General features: G+C 44.5%; 2 protein-coding genes across 6 annotated transcripts in view; one reads left to right on the top strand and one right to left on the bottom strand.

The window, feature by feature from the left end:
- The first annotated feature begins 602 nt into the window (after nt 1–602).
- Nucleotides 603–11,544, top strand: LOC129845901 (centrosomal protein of 85 kDa-like). 2 transcript variants are annotated; one of them, XM_055913826.1, is made up of 14 exons: nt 603–768; nt 1,867–1,920; nt 2,435–2,566; nt 5,575–6,356; nt 6,612–6,745; nt 7,184–7,295; nt 7,424–7,603; nt 7,766–7,918; nt 8,026–8,180; nt 8,341–8,458; nt 8,614–8,664; nt 8,780–8,887; nt 9,226–9,463; nt 9,919–11,544. In XM_055913826.1, exons 2-14 carry the CDS (start codon nt 1,881–1,883, stop codon nt 10,080–10,082), a joined length of 2,367 nt encoding a protein of 788 aa, XP_055769801.1. In that variant the 5' UTR covers nt 603–768; nt 1,867–1,880; the 3' UTR covers nt 10,083–11,544. The 2 variants fall into 2 exon arrangements, with proteins under 2 accessions (XP_055769801.1, XP_055769802.1); XM_055913827.1 differs by lacking the exons at nt 603–768; nt 1,867–1,920 and adding an exon at nt 4,552–4,789 and having other exon boundaries at nt 2,477–2,566.
- The window catches only part of LOC129845904 (UBX domain-containing protein 11-like), a 23,048-nt gene continuing 14,231 nt past the window's right edge, over nt 10,445–19,261 (bottom strand). For all 4 annotated transcript variants that reach the window (XM_055913835.1, XM_055913836.1, XM_055913837.1 and 1 more), the window contains 5 exons: nt 19,025–19,172; nt 18,607–18,710; nt 18,438–18,511; nt 18,153–18,302; nt 10,445–12,194 (listed from right to left, as the gene is read on the bottom strand). In XM_055913835.1, coding sequence (XP_055769810.1) covers nt 12,056–12,194; nt 18,153–18,302; nt 18,438–18,511; nt 18,607–18,710; nt 19,025–19,172 — 615 coding nt within the window. In that variant the 3' untranslated portion in view covers nt 10,445–12,055. The remainder of the gene's footprint in view (nt 12,195–18,152; nt 18,303–18,437; nt 18,512–18,606; nt 18,711–19,024; nt 19,173–19,261) is intronic.

The following is a 19,261-nucleotide window of genomic DNA, read 5'->3' as shown; positions in this document are numbered from 1 at the left end:
GCAACCACCTGGAGGAGGTAGATGAAAAGGGGGAAGTTCCGTTCCCTGTCTATGCCGAAGTCAACAAAACCAAAGTTTGCTCGAACTCATCAAGACGTTCACCACTGTATGCCAAAGTGAACAAGACTAGCTCCCGGACTGTGAAATCTTAACTACTGTTCTGCAGTGACTGATAATAAGTCAACACTGTGACTGACATGTCCTCCAAATGCTAAATAGTCTACTGTATTTTATGCCAAAAGTTTATTTGAGATAATTGCTTTAAATGCCAATCTAATTCTTGTAAACGGATGGCAAGTGTAATCCAAAAGATAACAAGAGTAAAAAGTATCACTCACTCAGAGTCAAATGCATAAATTCGTTTTGTTCTTTCTGAAATGTTTATATGCGTATGTTTCTCAGAACCACAATGCTACAAAGACACAGAAATTACTTATGTTGTAATTTACTTGAGTCTTAAGACAATAAATTTAGTTTGTTTGCTCTATGTTCAATAATTCTACTGCACAATCTACCAATTCTATCATAATCAGATCAAAGGACTACGCCTGACAAATGGAACGTTCCCATGTTTCCTTTCTATTTTAAAATGGGCAGGACTCTGAAGTTGCTAGTAGCTTGTAGTGTTGTTTGAGTCAAATCAGAGACGGTTAGCTAGCTAAACTCTAGAACAGCAGCTGGCAGAGGAGAACGAATTCTTGACCCGAAATTACACATGTACTAATCTCGGCACACTCAAGGAGTTCATTTTCAAGTATTGCAGAAAAGGTAGGTTTAGGTGACGAAGTTCTGTTACGCTGTCACTATGTGTTGCTAACGTTACTGATGGTTAATGTTATGTCATTAACGCAATTTAGCTAACTAACGTTGTTCGATTTTGTATTGAGCTGGCTAGCTAATATTTGCTAGGCTATACAGCCTACTGGCTTATCTAGCTAGCTTGTTTAATAAAAAGCTAAAACACAATATACATTTAAGTTAGCTAGCCATCGACTTTATATTACAGTTGCGTTAGGTAGGTAACAGTAGGTAGTTAACTATCTAGTTAGTTCAAGTTAGTGTCCATGCTATTCTTTCCCCCCATTGAAGTTAACATTTTACAATGGTTAAGGTAGGGTTTAGTGTATGCACGTCCCAAGGATCCCGGATGGCACTGACCGTGTTCGGTATGTAACGTTATTTAGCTAACCAATAGACCAATATCTAACTGGCATAAGCTATATCTAGGTAGATAGAAAGCGAGATCTGTGTGGCGAACTTAATTAGAGCGAGAATCAGCTGTTTTCAGGTCATTTGGACTAACGTCAACTGGAATATGGGATCTTCAGCTGATGTTGACACTGAGTGTTTCTGATACAACTGTGTAGCATCCCCCTCGCCCCTTTGGCTCTTAAAATCAGGTTAGACTCCCTCACACCCCTCCATTAAACCACTCAAGCCCCCGTTATGTAATTTCTACGTGAGTGTTCTTGCCAGCAAAGTTGATCTGCGTCTGCCCAGAAATACTCACTGAAATTCCTGATGTTGCTGTGGCTCTACTTTGTAGTCTCTCGAGCAATTGCTGTGATATTATATAACAAGGGGGAGGGAAGGGCTTGTGTTTTGTTCCTTCCTATACTTTTCTCTCACAGTTCTGCACATCACATTGCTCTAGGGCTAGAACATTTGTCCACTCAAGGAACAGGTTCAGCAGGACACAACATTTTGAAGTGTCCAGAAATAAATATGTTATGTAGAACAAACATTCATCTCCAACATGTAGAACAAGGAGTCATGTTGGCTCTATTTATGGCATTTCTATCTGCAAATGAATGTGGCCCAAAACTTCACACAGATGTTCACATTATCACTGTCTTTTCTTGACAGATGACGTGAGTGGAATGACCACTTCACAGAGATACCTGGAGTCTAAGCTGACAGGTAAAGCTTCTCAGTCTAAACAGTTTGCGCCTATATTATGACATTTTGGTCTTTGGCAGGGTTTTTTCCGGCTGTTCGTGCACACTACATTTTTTTCTTGAGACAAGTTCAAGTTTAGTAGCAAGAATTCACTTGAGAAATACTGCACCCCACAAAAGAAATGCATAACTAAGATGTCCTCGGCAAAAACGTCAAAACAAATGACAGTTTTCTTGATTTATCTTAGATTAATAAAGACTATTTTGAGGAAGGGTTTCTGAAAATGTTGCTACGGTGGCTCAAGTGGGACAAACAACAATTTTGCCTTCTCAATTTTATTTTTAAGCAGAGGTCTTTAGGGAGTATGAGAACACACTGTCATTTCGCCTAACCAAGTTCTGCTTGGAGCAAACAGAACCTATGTAGCTGTGCGGGCGCCTTTAGCCTCATCAAAATGAAGGGGGGGGGGGGGATGCTATTAGTGTCACCTTGCGGATGTTGGTTGTGCTTTTCACACATGATGTATGCGTTCCAGCTGGGTTTCCTGACATGGAGTGGCAGACGCCAGCTGTGTCTGAGAAGTTCCAGAGCCACTTTGGCCGCCGGCCTGGGACAGCGGACAGTGGGAACACGGGGCTAGGCGCCACCCCATCTGACAGCACAGAAGGTGAGAACGTTCCCCCCCCTGCTCTGACTTCCTGGCGGGTACTACCACAGCACCCATGCTTATTATGCAACATGTCGTATAGCTCAGTTCTGAACCCCCCCCTCCCCCCCCCCACGTAGCCGTACAAACTGTTCTCTACTCACCACCGTGAACATAATGTTAGTTACACTGCTGATGGCTGACTAGCTCACATGTTAAATGTGTTATAAAAGTTACCTTTTTTGTTCAGATCGGCCTCTGTGAATATCAATTTGAAATGCCTTAGTTTCAGAGATGCCAGACATTCAGAGAGTTGGAAAACAATCATCAGGTGTATGAGGCGATTATCATGTTTGTTGGCCTAATCGCAATGCTGTCGTCAGATAAGCCCAAAATCTCAAGGTATGTGTGACTCTCCGGACTTTCATTTAAGTCATTCAGCAGACTCTCTTACTCAGAGCGACTTACAGGAACAATTTGTCTGGGGGATTCGAACCAGTGGCCTTTAGGTTACTGGTCCAACACTCTTAACCGCTAGGGTACCTGCCGCCCTACCTACCATATCAACTTCAGAGCAGTCGATGTGAATGAAAAGGAGAAATCCACAGCAGCTTGCTGTTTTCTCTCTGTGACTGTTAAGTTTGGAACAAGGGGTCGGAGGTCAGCATCCTCTATGTTGTTGCGTATAGCCTATTTATAGGCAGGGTGATGTGCTCATGATCCTTGGATGCTCAGGAGATTTACGAGGGTAGATTACATTCCTTTACCAGGTGGCTCTGCCAACCTAATTGGGGGTTAGGGGGGGGTGGAATGCTAGGACTGGACGGCTAAATGGAAACTCTGAACCCTTGCCACCTTCTTCTTTGCTGAGTGATGCATGTAATGCTCACAGATTAGCTGCACCCGATGGGGTTTAAATTAGAACATAATTTGGGAAGTACTAGGACTGGAGATGTATGTACTGTCCGTATGCCCAAGTGAAGGTGAGACTGGAGTGCTTTATTTGGTATGTCTGTGTGTGTTTGCCTGTGGTAAGCCTATTTGTGAGTCTCTAGTTTCTTTTTTTCTAATAATTGGGCATGAGTCCATTAAACTATTGTAATAACGCCATGCCATCTGCATTCACAATTAAACACTAAAAGGAGAATTGCATTTAACGAGAAGCTTCTATTTGGGCCCAACTGTCAAGCAAGCTAGTGCCGCTGATACACCCATGCTGTAACTGATAACAGTGCTTAACAACGTGAGTCTTGACCCCTTCAACTCCCTTACTCCATTCTAAACCGTCAAAGGAAAGGGTCAGTGTGGACATAGTGTCAGAGAGTTCAAAGGTCAGTCTGACAGGTCATCCTTCATGTGTTGTTTTTGGGGCCCTGGATGAAGTTGTTTGGTCTTTGAATGCACCTGATTGTATCCTACTTTCCAACTGTGTATTTCTATTTGTGATACATTTATGTTTTGGTCACAGTTATTCCGGTACTGCTGGAGTAGCATATATTTGCCGAATTAGGTTTTGAGTGAGCTTATAAACCATTACCTGCTGGAGAATTAACTCTCAACTTCAATTCCACGTAGGCCTAGTTGGTTCTCCCTCAAAGCGTCAGAGCTGTTTGGACTTGTCCTAGCCAGACAGACTCATGAATCAGTCGAGCATCGAGGGCACCTGAACATTTTAATTTGAAGAATGTTTCCACTGGAAGAGCCTCTGTCTTTGCCAGTTCCTTCCCGTTGTGTGCTAACTAATTTGTTATTTTCCAATGCCTTTCCTAAGCACGGCTCTGTCCAAAATGAGACGCGCCATTTTGGGGGGGAGGTTTTTAGCCTCCCTCTCATTGTTTTTAGTCTCGCTTTTTGGGTGTACTCATGTGACGTGCACGGGACGGTGGGAGAGGGCTAGGTGCTTAAATAAGCAGCCAGCACAGATCACTCTGTAACCTGAGAGTGGGGCTATAAATACCCCTAACCTTTCCTGCCTGTGTCTGTTTGTGTGTGATTGCTCTGTACAGGGCAACCTGGCTTGGTTATTCTCTAGGACAATACTCCCTGCTGTACAAGGCCTTCCTGCCCGCGACACTACACTGCTGTCAGCCTAGAACCTTCGAGCCTCCAGGGGAAAAAAATGCATTGGAAGGAATTCGGCAACAGCATTAAACATCTTGCTGCTGCAGCTCACCCCTTCCGCTGGGCTGTTAAAAAATGTCACGTCTAAGTCCGACACCGGGAGAACCGTGTTATGAGTGCCAGGTGAGCAGTGCTCTGTCGGTTTCTCTTTAAATAGCTGTAATGAAGTAGGGCTTGTGTATGGGGTCTGCTGTTAGCTGTCACACAGGCCTAGTTGTTGTTTTTTATACTAGTTTCCAGTGCTTTAAACGCAGAGGTTTCTTAATTTGAAAACTGATATGTCTAACGGTTTTAATTTCAAAATATAGCTTTGTGGCCATTATGACACAATCAAAATGAGGTGCTTCTTTGGTGTGTAGTCTAATGATCTGAGGTTAGGCTATTTGCCCGTCTGTTCTTGCATGTGGTAAGGAGGTTCGTGAACGAATGGTCTTTTCTGTCGGCAATGAATAAAAGCAAACATGACTCTCTTAAGATTTATTTGAATTACACTGCCACTTTTTAAAAATGCATTGGAATGGACCAGGGACATTCCCTAAGACGCATGTTCTAGTGGCTAAGGTCTGCTTACCAGGTCAGTCAGTACTAGTGGTGTCACCCGGGCCACCCACTGACCCCAGTCACAGTGATATGAAGCATACTACACACCGTCTGAAAATAATGTGGCTGGTGTTGGGTACGTACACCATGCCAACTCTCTGTAAAGGAATCTTAAGCCAGAGATTGTTTGGAGAAAGGAATAGCTGTACTCTGTTTAAGGCCATTCACTGAATTCAATTCCACCGGAGTGGCAGTTTTTGTTCACCACTTCCCAGTGAAAGCAAAGTACCTTTTTTTATTGTTACTAAATGAATGCTGCTTCAAATTCGTGCCCAACTCGAACAGTTCCTTTCTCTTACCCCTCCCAGATTTCTGCAGTTCCAGCAGCAGCCCCTCGTTCCAGCCCATCCGCAGTCCGATTCCCATCCCCACTGCCCATGTCATGCCTTCCACGGCCGGACCACCGGCCTCCAATCCCCGGCCCTGTTCCCAGGAAGATTCCCAGGCTTCTGCCTCCTCGGGCTCCCGAACCTCCGGTGGAACCTCCAACTCGAAGTCGTCCTCACTTTCCAAATCAGCCTCTTCACCCAACCTGGACATGGCACAAGGCGGTGCGGGGTGTGCCGACCCCACCGGGCCCAAGCCGGACTGCCTGAGCCGCTACCGCAGCCTCGTGAATGGACTAGACCACTCTCTGTTCCCCTTGGGGGACCACTCTTGCATGGATGAGGGCCAGAGGTTCGACATGCCCACCATGGAGCCCACAATGAACCAATCTGCTCTGCTGGCAGGCTATTGCCCCGACGTCCGACTCGGGCTCCAGATGACCAGCCTGGGGGAGACTCCCGAGGGCAACAGGGAGGCCTACAGGGGTGCCATGGAGCACTCGTACAAGGCTCTCCCCGAGACAAGGCCGGGGGTCCCCGGCGCTCCAGACACCTACAGCCAGAGGAGCAGCCAGCCAGGTGGAACTGGGGCTGGGTCAGCAGGTGTGTACCCCAGCTCTCTGTATCTGCAGACCCAGGCTCTGCTGAGGGAGGCCAAGGCCTATGAACCCATGCTGCAGGAGAGATGCAGCGAGCTGCCCAGCTGGCAACAGCAGCACAAGCAGCAGCTGGAGAGTCTCCGCATGCAAGTGGAGCAGATGCAGGTGAGCTGAGCATTTGGACCAAAGAACAGCTAGCGTTGACTGACCCCATTTCACTCTGGAGTACACAAGTACACATGTAGTTCTCAACATTAGACCTGCTCAAAATGCCAATGGTAGGACAACGGAAAACATTTTAAGTGAGGAAAGTAATTGAATGTTGCCAAATTTAGAGAAGATGGCCTCCTTGGTGTTAAAGCTGTTCGGTGTTCTTTATAGTTGAGTCGGGCATGTCCAATACGTCGTGTGTTTGCGCAGATGATGACTGCTGGAGTGGGCCAATACCCGGCTCTCTACTCCACCCCCTCCATGCCACCAGAGACCAGGAAGTGGGACGCGGTGATCAAAGCCAACGAGAGCATTCTGAAGGAGAAGGAGCTCGCCATAGAGAGGTACACACCTATTACCTCAGATTGAAATGGTAACCAAACTCACTCCGGCGCTGCTTGAACAAAAGAATCAGGTGCGCGACTGCGCGGTAATCCCAAGAAAGTATTCCTTACCCCAGGACATTTCAGCTGGTGACTGTCCAGGAATATAAGGGAAAAAGTGCCTGCATAGATCTGTTTTTTTGGGGTGGGGGGGGGGGGTGGGGGGGGGGGGGGGACTGGCTTACGTTCTGGCGTAGCACACCTTCAGAGCCTTGGGTAGGCTGAAAAGAAGCCCTGATCCATGAAGACGCTCCTTTAAAGTGTCCTGGGGTAAGGGATATCTAATGCCCTACCCAGAAAAGCAAAATATTTTCTATACACTTACAACGAGCTGTATAAGTGTGTGTGTGTGGTATCTGACCATGTCACTGGGGTTCACTCTGGGCTGTGTTGTTGTAGACAGAAGCAGCAAATGTCTCAGCTGGAGCTGCGGGAGAGGGAGCTGCAGGTCCACGGCGCCCTGCTCGGCGGCGGCGTTCCGTACGGCGACGTGTGTCTGCTCCGTCTGCAGGTGAGCTGAACACACTCGCACATTCTTTCGCATTTTTCATCTCTCTTATCCAGAGCCACACACAGACTTCAGGAGCTGATACTGCACGACCACGGATGACCTCGAAGTCTTTCCTGTGTGTCTTCCAGGAGGCTCAGAGGGAGAACGCCTTCCTACGGGCCCAGTTTGCAGAGCGCGGTGACTGCGCCGCCCAGGAGGAGGCAGAGCACCGCCTCGGTGCCGTGGAGGCGGAGACGCGGCGTCTGAACGATGCGCTGAGGGAGACCAGCGAGAGGCACGCCGAGGAGATGAAGAAGCAGGAGGAGAGGGTGAGATTCCCTTTTCGAATTACACAACGTGACAGTTATTTCATGTGACCTAATAACTGGGTGGGTGGGTGTGTGTGGTGTTGCAGTCGGGAATTTTTCTATTTATAAAAAAGTGACCGTTATTCCGTACTTGACTGTGTGTGTGTGTGTGTGTGTGTGTAGATTCGCAACCGGGACAAGCACATCAACAGCCTGAAGAAGAAGTGCCAGAAGGAGGCAGAGCAGAACCGAGAGAAGCAGCAGCGCATCGAGACTCTGGAGCGCTACCTCGCTGACCTGCCCACTATGGAGGACTACCAGGGCCAGAGCAAACAGGTGAAAACCAGCACAGACCGCATTACACACACACATACCTTAATCTCGCTCGATACAACTACGTCCTACCTCGTCAAAATGACTGGGTGCTTCTACGGCGTTTTTAGCTGAAGGAGGTGGAGCAGCGGGCGTTCCAGCTGCAGGGCCGGGTCAGAGAGCTGGAGGTGTGTCTGGAGGAGGCTCGCTCACACACCCGGGAGAAGGACACCCAGCTGGAGGAGCAGAGACGCAGGGAGAGGGAGCTGCTCACCACTGTCACCAGGTACACACACACACACACACACACACACAGCTATACACTCATTCTGACATGATCGCATACCAGGTGTACACACGTACTCATTTTAACATACATGCATATTCGTATAACCTACTTTGTTTGTATAAAGACCTGTTTTGGTAATTAGTTTTGTGTGTGTCAGTTTACAAGAGCGGGTGCAGGAGGGCCTGGAGGACGGGGCAAGGTTACCCTCCCTGGATGTGGAGAAACTCCGAGGGGAGAACAGCAGCCTGAGAGAGGAACAGCAGAGACTTAAAAAGGCCAGTCTTTTCATCTTGTTCCTTCTTTCTTGGCCTACTTCAGCTTTTACATTGGACATTTCACCGGTACCTTACATTCTGAAATGTTGCGCTGCTTTTTGTGGTTGTCGTCTAGTGCTGGTTCTAAAACGTTCCGTTCTTCTCTCTTTCTCCAGGTCATAGAGAAGCAGCTGAGGATGATGACGAAACTGGGCACCCAGATCGTAGTACGTGATACGAATTGAATCTGTTTACACCTTGGATGATACCTCTATTAGTAACCTATATGGTCTTACTAGCCATGCCTAACCCATATCCAACCTCTGCCGTGTGTGTGTGTAGACCCTGGAGGAGCAGGTGTCTCAGGAGGAGAGCAGCTCCCATGCTCTGAGAGAGGAGGTTTGTTCTAAAGAGCAGGGTTTGCTCCAGCTCCACACAGCCATGAAGGAGGTGAGATGCTAGGACAGGACTACACCCGCTACTGGAAATAATGCTCTGTTCCATGTTCTGAGTGCAATTGTCTTGAGAACCTCCAGAGCTCATGTTCTGTCCTAATGCATAAAATGATGAACTGGACAACAGGTTCAATACTTATTCATTAACCATGCACATAAGTATGGAAATTTAACCTTTGGAGTGCTGTAACTGTAAAAAAAATATATATTTTACACACTGTATCTATAACGTTTCTCCAGCACCCAACTATTTTTAGGTGTAGGAAGAACTTTGAGTTGAATATGTTGCCTATTTCTGTAATTCCTAACGGTGTGTTTTCTGTGTATTCCCAGCTGTCGGCCCAGAACCAGGAACTAACGGAGCAGAACCTGACCCTCCATGAGCGTCTGGAGGTCTCGGAGAAGGTGGACCGGACGTCGTCCTCGCTGCGGCCGGCCAGGGACCGCCTCACCCAGCGTCTTCACGGGGAGATGGCCTCATGCCTCTGTGACCTGCGGTCCCTCTGCAACGTCCTGACCCAGCGGTCACAGGGCCGAGACCCCAACCTCTCGCTGCTGCTTGGCGTTTCCTGTGAGTGATGACCACCGCGCCGCTACAGGGTTTAGTATCATTTAAAGGGAAAAAAGGCTGCTGCTATTTTTCACTTAATCAGTTGTAGCTTGAGGGATGGTAAAAGTCAAAGATGAACGTTTGATCAATTTAAGTGTTGCAGCCACAGAATACTTCCAGCTATATACATGTGTAGCATGGTTTGTTTTTCAAGTGTTGTAATACGTCGTTGTCATACTTCCAGGTCCTGTCACCTAATCCTGAAAATGTTTGGTTATTTAAGGAGTGTGTGTAATACACACACACACACACACACACACACACACACAATTATATTTATGTTTTTGTGCTGAAAACCATTTGCGCTACATTTTTGCCAGTTGAAGACCGTTTAAAAACGAACAGGCTACATTCTGAGAGAGAGAAAAAAAAAAACACTTTCATAGTGTGTAGTAACTGTTTCTTCTTCTCCCCAGCTCCCCCGCCCATGGCAGAGCAGTTGGAGGACTGGCTGAGTCCTGTGGTCCTCCAGAGGAAGTTGACTGAAGCCCAGCAGCTGCGTCGTGATGTGGAGGAGCTCCGCACCACCATCTCAGACCGCTATGCCCAGGACATGGGAGAGAACTGCATTACCCAGTAGCCCCAGCTGCTAGCCTCTCTAAAACAGACTGAACCATCAGGCTAATGGGGTAAGGCTTCCATATTGGCCTTGCTTCTTCTACTCTCTTCATTGAGTATGAACTGGAATCTCATGTTGGCCCTTTGACTGAAATGCATGACCTGATCAAGGATTCCTTCCCCAAAGGGCTTACGGTGGAAGAACTGTTCTCAAACCAGTGTGTTTTGTTTTTATAAATGTTTTACTGATACGTTTGTCTTTGTTGTCAAAGATGCCCTCCGCTCTTTTTATGACACACATAGATGGGGGTTGTGTTATCTTTTTTTCAATAAATAACACTTATTATTTAAGTCTTCCCTCTGGGGAAATAATGTTGGATGTGGTTGACAATCAACTGAAAATATTTTATTCTGTTTTTTGAGTGATTCAACAGGGAATGTTACTAACCCGCCATTATTTAAAATGGTACATTTGTAGCAGTGAAGTCTGGCGTGCGAGTGGCTGTTAACAGTGGTAGGGCTAATACTGAAAAGACATTCTGTCAGCATTATAACTGAGATATTATTCAGAGACATCTGTCCCGTCTGTACAATTGCACAGTAAAAAATATTCATGTTTGCAGATATCTCTCTCAGGTAGCGGGCTTTGCTTTGATGATCAATGTGTAGATCAAAAATGTAAATGTTCTGAGCTTTTGCTGTCGTCACCAGTTAAATTTGCTCGTGGCTTTCTTTCTCAAAACTTTACTTATTTTAGTGTTTCAGCCAACAGAGCAACTCAATACATTCCTTTAAACATTGCTTTGTGGGTTGTCCTCTAAGAAGAAGATATCTCTGTCACAGCTAGTTATGGGGATAACGGTCTGTGACAGAGGACTGAAGCCATTTTACACACTCCTTAACAGTATTTGTGGTACTGGTTTGTTGGTAAGGGTCTGTTCAGTCTTACAGCGCAACATACTGTAATCTAACAGGTGAGTCCCTGTGCCTACTTTGTCCTTATACACTGTGTTCACTTTGGTGCCCATATCTGTACTAGCAAAATGTCTCTATGCCATCCGTGTGGATAGTATTATTTTATTTCCATCTAATAGCAAGAAATGTTTTGGTTTCAAATGAATAACTTAACTAATGGATGTCAGTATTTTGCCATGGGGAGAAAAAAAATGTGTGACATGACTAAACACTAACTTTATTCTAGTTTGTTTCAGTGTTCGAAGAGCAAAAAAATTGTTTAATTTATTGATGTCACGTCAAATGCTTTCCTTCAGTTGACGAACATCATGACACTAAGTTGGGACAGACATTTGGATGTCTAACATTGTCTAGATGAGACTAATGTGAGTTCTCATTTGAGCTTTAACAAAGTTAGACAAACTTGCCTTATGTCAAATGTTTTGCAAAAAATGTACATGTTTATATTGAATATATTTTTATCCTTAATTGTATTTACACATTTTAGAAATAAAGTTTGTTTTCAATAAGTTGGCTTGGTGATCTCCACATGATGAATTGTAATTTACTTTGATTAAAATCTGTACATTTTAAAGGTAGAGTCAGCGATATGACGTAGATGTATAGTGGGCCAATTTTCCGCAACAACTAAGATCATTGGCGCGCCAGGCTAAACGTCTCTGCTGTTTTGGTCCCTAAGTGTGTGAAGCGAACCCATGCCCATGTGAACCCATGCCCATGTACAAATACGGTGTGTGTGAGAGCGAAGTCTTGCATCTTGCTCATGCAATGTTATTCCTTTTTTTTTTTTTTTTTTTAAGCAGTCATGGTTCAAGGTGAATTATCTACATCAATAATTATGCAAGTGTTCCTATGGAAATTAGGATTTTCCCATGTCATGATGATCCTGAAAAGGATAGTTCTGTAAGTGTTGGCACCCCCTAGTGTCAAATCCCTATCAGATCTGAATATACATGTTTATGAAAGTAAATGCTGTATTTTATAACCATGAGGAGAGTGACAGGGCGATTTGTTGTTCTGTCATTGAGGGCCTGGCCTAGTCCTAAGCAGCAGAGCAGCATTGGGAGTGAGCCCACAGGAGAGGAGTGTCTGAGAGTCCTCATTGTAACAGCGCTGTGGGAACGCACTGATGATGTCATATGCTGTGGCATCTGTCCATCTGAAATTGTGAGGGAGAGAGAGTTGATAGTGATGGCATAGCACAGGACTGGGCTTTCATAACATGTGAAACAGACTGGGATGTGGCTTTGTTCTGCTATGCAGATTTTCCGTCACTGATCATTTGGACAAATTGCGATTCCCATTTAGAGGAGTGGATACTTTGGTAGCCTCGTTAGTACATTTTCAAGCACGTCTCCCCCGAGAATTTAATCAAGCATCTGACGCAATTATGCCAGATACATTTAAAATATATAAGGGGTGGATCAGCTTTAATATTGCAACTAGATTGATAAGTCACAATGTAATTGTCTGCATTTCCCCATTTTATTTTTATAAATACAGTGCCAGTCAAGTTTGAACACACCTACTCATTCAAGGGTTTTTCTCTATTTTTTTACTTTGTAGAATAATAGTGTAGTCATCTAAATGATGAAATAACACATGGAATCAAAAAGTGTTAAACATCAAAATATATTTTAGATTCTTCAAAGTACCCTTTGCTTTGCACACACTTGGCATTCTCTCAACTAGCTTCACCTGGAATACTTTTCCAATAGTCTTGAAGGAGTTCCCACATATGCTGAGCACTTGTTGGCTGCTCATCCTTCACTATGCGGTCCAACTCATCCCAAACCATCTCAATTTGGTTGAGGTCAGGTGATTGTGGAGGCCACGTCATCTGATGCGTCACTCTCCTTCTTGGTCAAATTTACCTTACACAGCCTGGAGGTGTGTTGAGTCATTGTCCTGTTGAAAAACAAGTCCTAAAAGCGCGAACCAGATGGGATGGCGTATCGCTGCAGAATCCTGTGGTAGCCATGCTGGTTAAGTGTGCCTTGAATACTAAATAAATCAGACAATGTCACCAGCAAAGCACCCCCACACTCCTCCATGCTTCATGGTGGGAACCACACAGGCAGAGATAATGCATTCACCTACTCTGTGTCTCACAAACACACGATAGTTGAACCAAAAATCTCAAATTTGGACTCAGCAGACCAAAGGACAGATTTCTACCGGTCTAATGTCCATTGCTCATGTTTCTTGACCCAAGCAAATCTCTTCTTATTGGTGTCCTTTTAGTAGTGGTTTCTTTGCTGCAATTTGGCCATGAAGGACTGATCCTCTGAACAGTTGATGCTGAGATGTGTCTCTTACTTGAACTCTGAAGCATTTATTTGGGCTGCAATTTCTGAGGCTGGTAACGCTACATAACTTATCCTCTACAGCAGAGGTAACTCTGGGTCTTCCTTTCCTGTGGTGGTCCTCATGAGAGCCAGTTTCATCATAGTGCTTGATGTTTTTTGCGACTGCACTTGAAGAAACGTTAAAAGTTCGTAATTTTCTGTATTGACTGACCTTCATGTCTTCAAGTAAAGATGGACTGTCATTTTTCTTTGCTTATTTGAGCTGTTTTTTCCATAATATGGACTTTTACCAAATAGGGCTATATTATGTATACGCCCCACCTTGTCACAATACAACTGATTGGCTCAAATGTATTAAGAAGGAAAGAAATTCCACAAATTAACTTTCAACAAGGCACACCTGTTAATTGAAATGCATTCCAGGTGACTACCTCATGGTTTAGAGAATGCCATGAGTGTGCAAATCTGTCATCAAGGCAAAGTGTATCTACTTTGAAGAACCTAAAATATATTTTGATTTGTTTAACACTTTTTTGGTTACTACATGATTCCATATGTGTTATTTCATAGTTTTGATGTCTTCATGATTATTCTACAATGTAGAAAATAGTACAAATAAAGAAAAACCCTTGAATGAGTAGGTGTCAACTTTTGACTGGTACTGTATATCTTATATATATATATATATATATATATATATATATATATATATATACACACATACTACCGTTTAAAGTTTGGGGTCACTTAGAAATGTCCTTGTTTTATAAAAAAAAATTATTTTTTTTTTGTTCATTTGAATAACATCAAATTGATCAGAAATACAGTGTAGACATTGTTAATGTTGTAAATGACTTTTGTAGCTGGAAACGGCTTTTTCTTTCCTTAATTTTTTTAATGGAATATCTACGTAGGCATACAGAGGCCCGTTATCAGCATCCATCACTCCTGTGTTCCAATGGCATGTTGTGTTAGCTAATCCAAGTTAGCTAACTTATGTTAGCACAGCTGAAAACTGTTCTGATTTAAAGAAGCAATAACACTGGCCTTTTAGACTAGTTGAGTATCTGGAGCATCAGCATTTTTGGGTTCGATTACAGATTAAAAATGGCCAGAAACAAAAAACTTTCTTCTGAAACTCATCAGTCTATTCTTGTTTTTTTTCAGACCCTTTGCTATGAGAATCGAAATTGAGCTCAGGTGCATCCTGTTTCCATTGATCATCCTTGATGTTTCTACAACTTGATTGGAGTCCACCTGTGGTAAATTCATTTGTTTGGACATGGTTTGGAAAGGCACACACCTGTCTATATAAGGCCCTACTGTTGACAGTGCATGTCAGGGCAAAAACCAAGCCATGAGGTCTAAGGAAATGTCCGTAGACCTCCGAGACAGGATTGTGTCGAGGCACAGATCTGGGGAAGGGTACCAAAACATTTCTGCAGCATTGAAAGTCCCCAAGAACACAGAGGCCTCCATCATTCTTAAATGGAACAAGTTTGGAACCACCAAGACTCTTCCTAGAGCTGGCCGCTCAGCCAAACTGAGCAATCGGGGAGAAGGGCCTTGGTCAGGGAGGTGACTTAGAACCCGATGGAACTCTGGAGCTCTGTCAGACTGACCAGAGTAGAATTCCTCTATGGAGATGGGAGAACCTTCCAGAAGGAAAACCATCTCTGCAGCTCTCTACCAATCAGGCCTTTTATGGTAGAGTGGCCAGACTGAAGCCACTCCTCAGTAAAAGGCACATCACAGCCCACTTGGAGTTTGCAAAAGGCACCTAAAGACTCTCAGACCATGAGAAACAAGGTTCTCTGGTCTGATGAAACCAAGATTCAACTCTTTGGCCTGAATGCCAAGCGTCACTTCAAGGATACCTGGCACCATCCCTACGGTGACGCATGGTGGTGGCAGCATCATGCTGTGGGGATGTTTTTCAGCGGCAGGGACTGTGAGACTAGTCAGGATCGAGGCTAAGATGAATGGGGCAAAGTACAGATATATCCTTAATGAAAGCCTGCTCCAGAGGGCTCAGGACCTCAGACTGGGGCGAAGGTTCACCTTCCAACAGGACAACGATCCTAAGCCCATAGCCAAAATAACGCATGAGTGGCTTCGGGACAAGCCTCTGAATGTGGTCCAGCCAGAGCCCGGACTTGAACACGATCGAACATCTCTTGAGACCTAAAAATAGCTGTGCCACAACGGTCCCCCATTCAACCTGACAAAGCTTGAGAGGATCTGCAGAGAAGAATGGGGAAAAACTCCCCAAATACAGATGTGCCAAGCTTGTAGCGTCATACCCAAGAAGACTCGAGGCTGTAATCGCTGCCAAAGATGCTTCAACAAAGTACTAAGGGTCTGAATACTTATGTAAATGTTGTAATCTAGTTTTATTTATTTTTTAAATTAGATTTTTATTTATTTTTTATCCTGTTTTTGCTTTTTTCATTATGGGGTATTGTGTATAGCTTGAGTGAAAACAAAAACAATTTAATCAATTTTAGGATAAGGCTGTAACCTAACAAAATGTGGAAAAACTCAAGGGGTCTGAATACTTTCCAAAGGCACTGTATATAACTTTCTAATGTTGCAAGAGTTTTGTATAATTTCAATTGAAAAACTTGTAAGTTTTGAATCTGGTGTTATTTTGTGTATCAGTTCATAAACCATGTGCAATGGAATCGGTACGTCGAAAATCTCTTCCCAACTATTTTGCAATCTGTATGGCACAGCTGTCAATTTTTGGGTCCTTAAATTAAACTGGTATACTTTTTTTTATTTATCACAATTTTTCTTTAACCTACAGTGGGGCAAAAAAGTATTTAGTCAGCCACCAATTGTGCAAATTCTCCCACTTAAAAAGATGAGAGAGGCCTGTAATTTTCATCATAGGTACACTTCAACTATGACAGACAAAATGAGGGAAAAAAATCCAGAAAATCACATTATAGGATTTTTTATGAATTTATTTGCAAATTATGGTGGAAAATAAGTATTTGGTCACCTACAAACAAGCAAGATTTCTGGCTCTCACAGACCTGTAACTTCTTCTTTAAGATGCTCCTCTGTCCTCCACTCGTTACCTGTATTAATGGCACCTGTTTGAACTTGTTATCAGTATAAAAGACACCTGTCCACAACCTCAAACAGTCACACTCCAAACTCCACTATGGCCAAGACCAAAGAGCTGTCAAAGGACACCAGAAACAAAATTGTAGACCTGCACCAGGCTGGGAAGACTGAATCTGTAATAGGTAAGCAGCTTGGTTTGAAGAAATCAACTGTGGGAGCAATTATTAGCAAATGGAAGACATACAAGACCACTGATAATCTCCCTCGATCTGGGGCTCCACGCAAGATCTCACCCCGTGGGGTCAAAATGATCACAAGGTGAGCGGTGAGCAAAAATCCCAGAACCACACGGGGGGACCTAGTGAATGACCTGCAGAGAGCTGGGACCAAAGTAACAAAGCCTACCATCAGTAACACACTACGCCGCCAGGGACTCAAATCCTGCAGTGCCAGACGTGTCCCCCTGCTTAAGCCAGTACATGTCCAGGCCCGTCTGAAGTTTGCTAGAGAGCATTTGGATGATCCAGAAGAAGATTGGGAGAATGTCATACGGTCAGATGAAACCAAAATAGAACTTTTTGGTAAAAACTCAACTCGTCGCGTTTGGAGTTGCATCCAAAGAACACCATACCTACTGTGAAGCATGGGGGTGGAAACATCATGCTTTGGGTCTGTTTTTCTGCAAAGGGACCAGGACGACTGATCCGTGTAAAGCAGGGGTGTCAAACTCATTCCACGGAGGGCCTAGTGTCTGCAGGTTTTTGGTTTTTCCTTTCAATAAAGCCCTAGACAACCAGGTGTGGGGAGTTCCTAACTAATTAGTGATGTTAATTCATCAATCAAGTACAAGGGAGGAGCGAAAACCCGCAGACACTCGGCCCTCCGTGGAATGAGTTTGACACCTGTGGTGTAAAGGAAAGAATGAATGGGGCCATGTATCGTGAGATTTTGAGTGAAAAACTCCTTCCATCAGCAAGGGCATTGAAGATGAAACGTGGCTGGGTCTTTCAGCATGACAATGATCCCAAACACACCGCCCGGGCAACGAAGGAGTGGCTTCGTAAGAAGCATTTCAAGGTCCTGGAGTGGCCTAGCCAGTCTCCAGATCTCAACCCCATAGAAAATCTTTGGAGGGAGTTGAAAGTCTGTGTTGCCCAGCAACAGCCCCAAAACATCACTGCTCTAGAGGAGATCTGCATGGAGGAATGGGCCAAAATACCAGCAACAGTGTGTGAAACCCTTACATAAAACGTTTGACCTCTGTCATTGCCAACAAAGGGTATATAACAAACTATTGAGATAAACTTTTGTTATTGACCAAATACTTATTTTCCACCATAATTTGCAAATAAATTCATAAAAAATCCTACAATGTGATTTTCTTTTCTCATTTTGTCTGTCATAGTTGAAGTGTACCTATGATGAAAATTACAGGCCTCTCTCATATTTTTAAGTGGGAGAATTTGCACAATTGGTGGCTGACTAAATACTTTTTTGCCGCACTGTATTTTGGTCTTTAACCTATTGTGGACTTTAATGCAGGGTCGACAGACATGTTCCTTACTTTCTCCCCCTTCCATTTGCCTCTTCCATTTTTGTGGAATGCAAGATTTTAGTTCTGGGTGTCCGAGATTAACATGACCCAAAAGTCACTGACTGAGATGAAGTACTGTGAATGTGACGGACTTCCTGGGCAAAATACTCTGCACAGCATTTTGTGGCTCCCAACCCACCTGTGCTTGTCCAGATACTGGCGCAGATGACCTATGGTCTCTGAGAAACGCATTTTCATGATGTAGGTGTGCTCGCCATCCTCTGACTTCACCCTCAGTGTGGTGACATCACGGGCCGAGTTAGGGGGATCAGTCTCGTGCAACTCCAACCTGAGTTAGAGTAGAGAGAACAGGTACATAACCCATATTATCAAATGTGTGTCCCTCTTCCAGGGTCTCCTCTGTCACAAGGCCCCCTAGTGGTGGAAGTGAAAGTATTGTGAATAGTTCTAGACACCTGCATACCTCTCTTTCATGGCCTGTAGCTCTGGTGTGTCTATGAGGGTCACAGCAAGGCTGTTTGAAGCATCAGAAGAGCCCTAAACACAAGACACGGGCATTTACTAGCATATAGTATACGCGTGTCCATCATCTACAGGTATATGCAGAAACATGCAACAGATCTCAGTCTCACCTGCAGACTGGCTTTCACGGAGTCCCTGATGTCAATCACTCTACCAGCCTTCACCACCACCTTGGGCAGCCTGTTCAGGAATTGGTCCATTGTCAGTTTTCTGTCTGTGGGTAAGTCAATGTTCAAGTCAGAGCAAAAGAGGCTTGGGCTGAATCTCAAGTGATATACATATAGTTGAACCAACTTCAAGTATGAAATTCAATTATTTCATTGATTCCTTGCGTCCTCTCCTCACCTCCTCAAAGAAGATCCAAGGTTTCTCCCCATCTCATGCATGTTCAGGAGGAGGCGAGGTGAGAGGACTCGAGGAATCCCAAAAAATACAATTGAGATTCCACCCCTGCAGTTGGTTCAACTAGAGTGTAAAGTGTAGCATGTGTTTTTGGGAACGAATGAAAGCGATACAGAGGGGACCGACCGGGTATCTGGGAGACGGTACAGTAGGCGTGTTCTAAGCTGTCTGTTGATTTCTCCCCCTTTGTGCATCCAACCACAGCCTGCCCCTTCCCAGGGAACTCCGCCCACGGTCGCCTCTCTTGGAACTCCTCCTCTCGCCTGTCGTGAACCTGTGTACACCAAAAGAGGACGTCCCACTACTCACCACAAAACAAACAGGAAATACATTGTCCATGTAGTCAGTTTTCCTACCGTAAGC

The sequence above is a fragment of the Salvelinus fontinalis genome, unplaced genomic scaffold (assembly GCF_029448725.1).
Source record: "Salvelinus fontinalis isolate EN_2023a unplaced genomic scaffold, ASM2944872v1 scaffold_0401, whole genome shotgun sequence".
Classification (NCBI taxonomy): Eukaryota; Metazoa; Chordata; class Actinopteri; order Salmoniformes; family Salmonidae; genus Salvelinus; species Salvelinus fontinalis.
The sequence above is the reverse complement of the archived record's forward strand: the minus strand, read 5'-3'. Positions and strand labels throughout refer to the sequence as shown.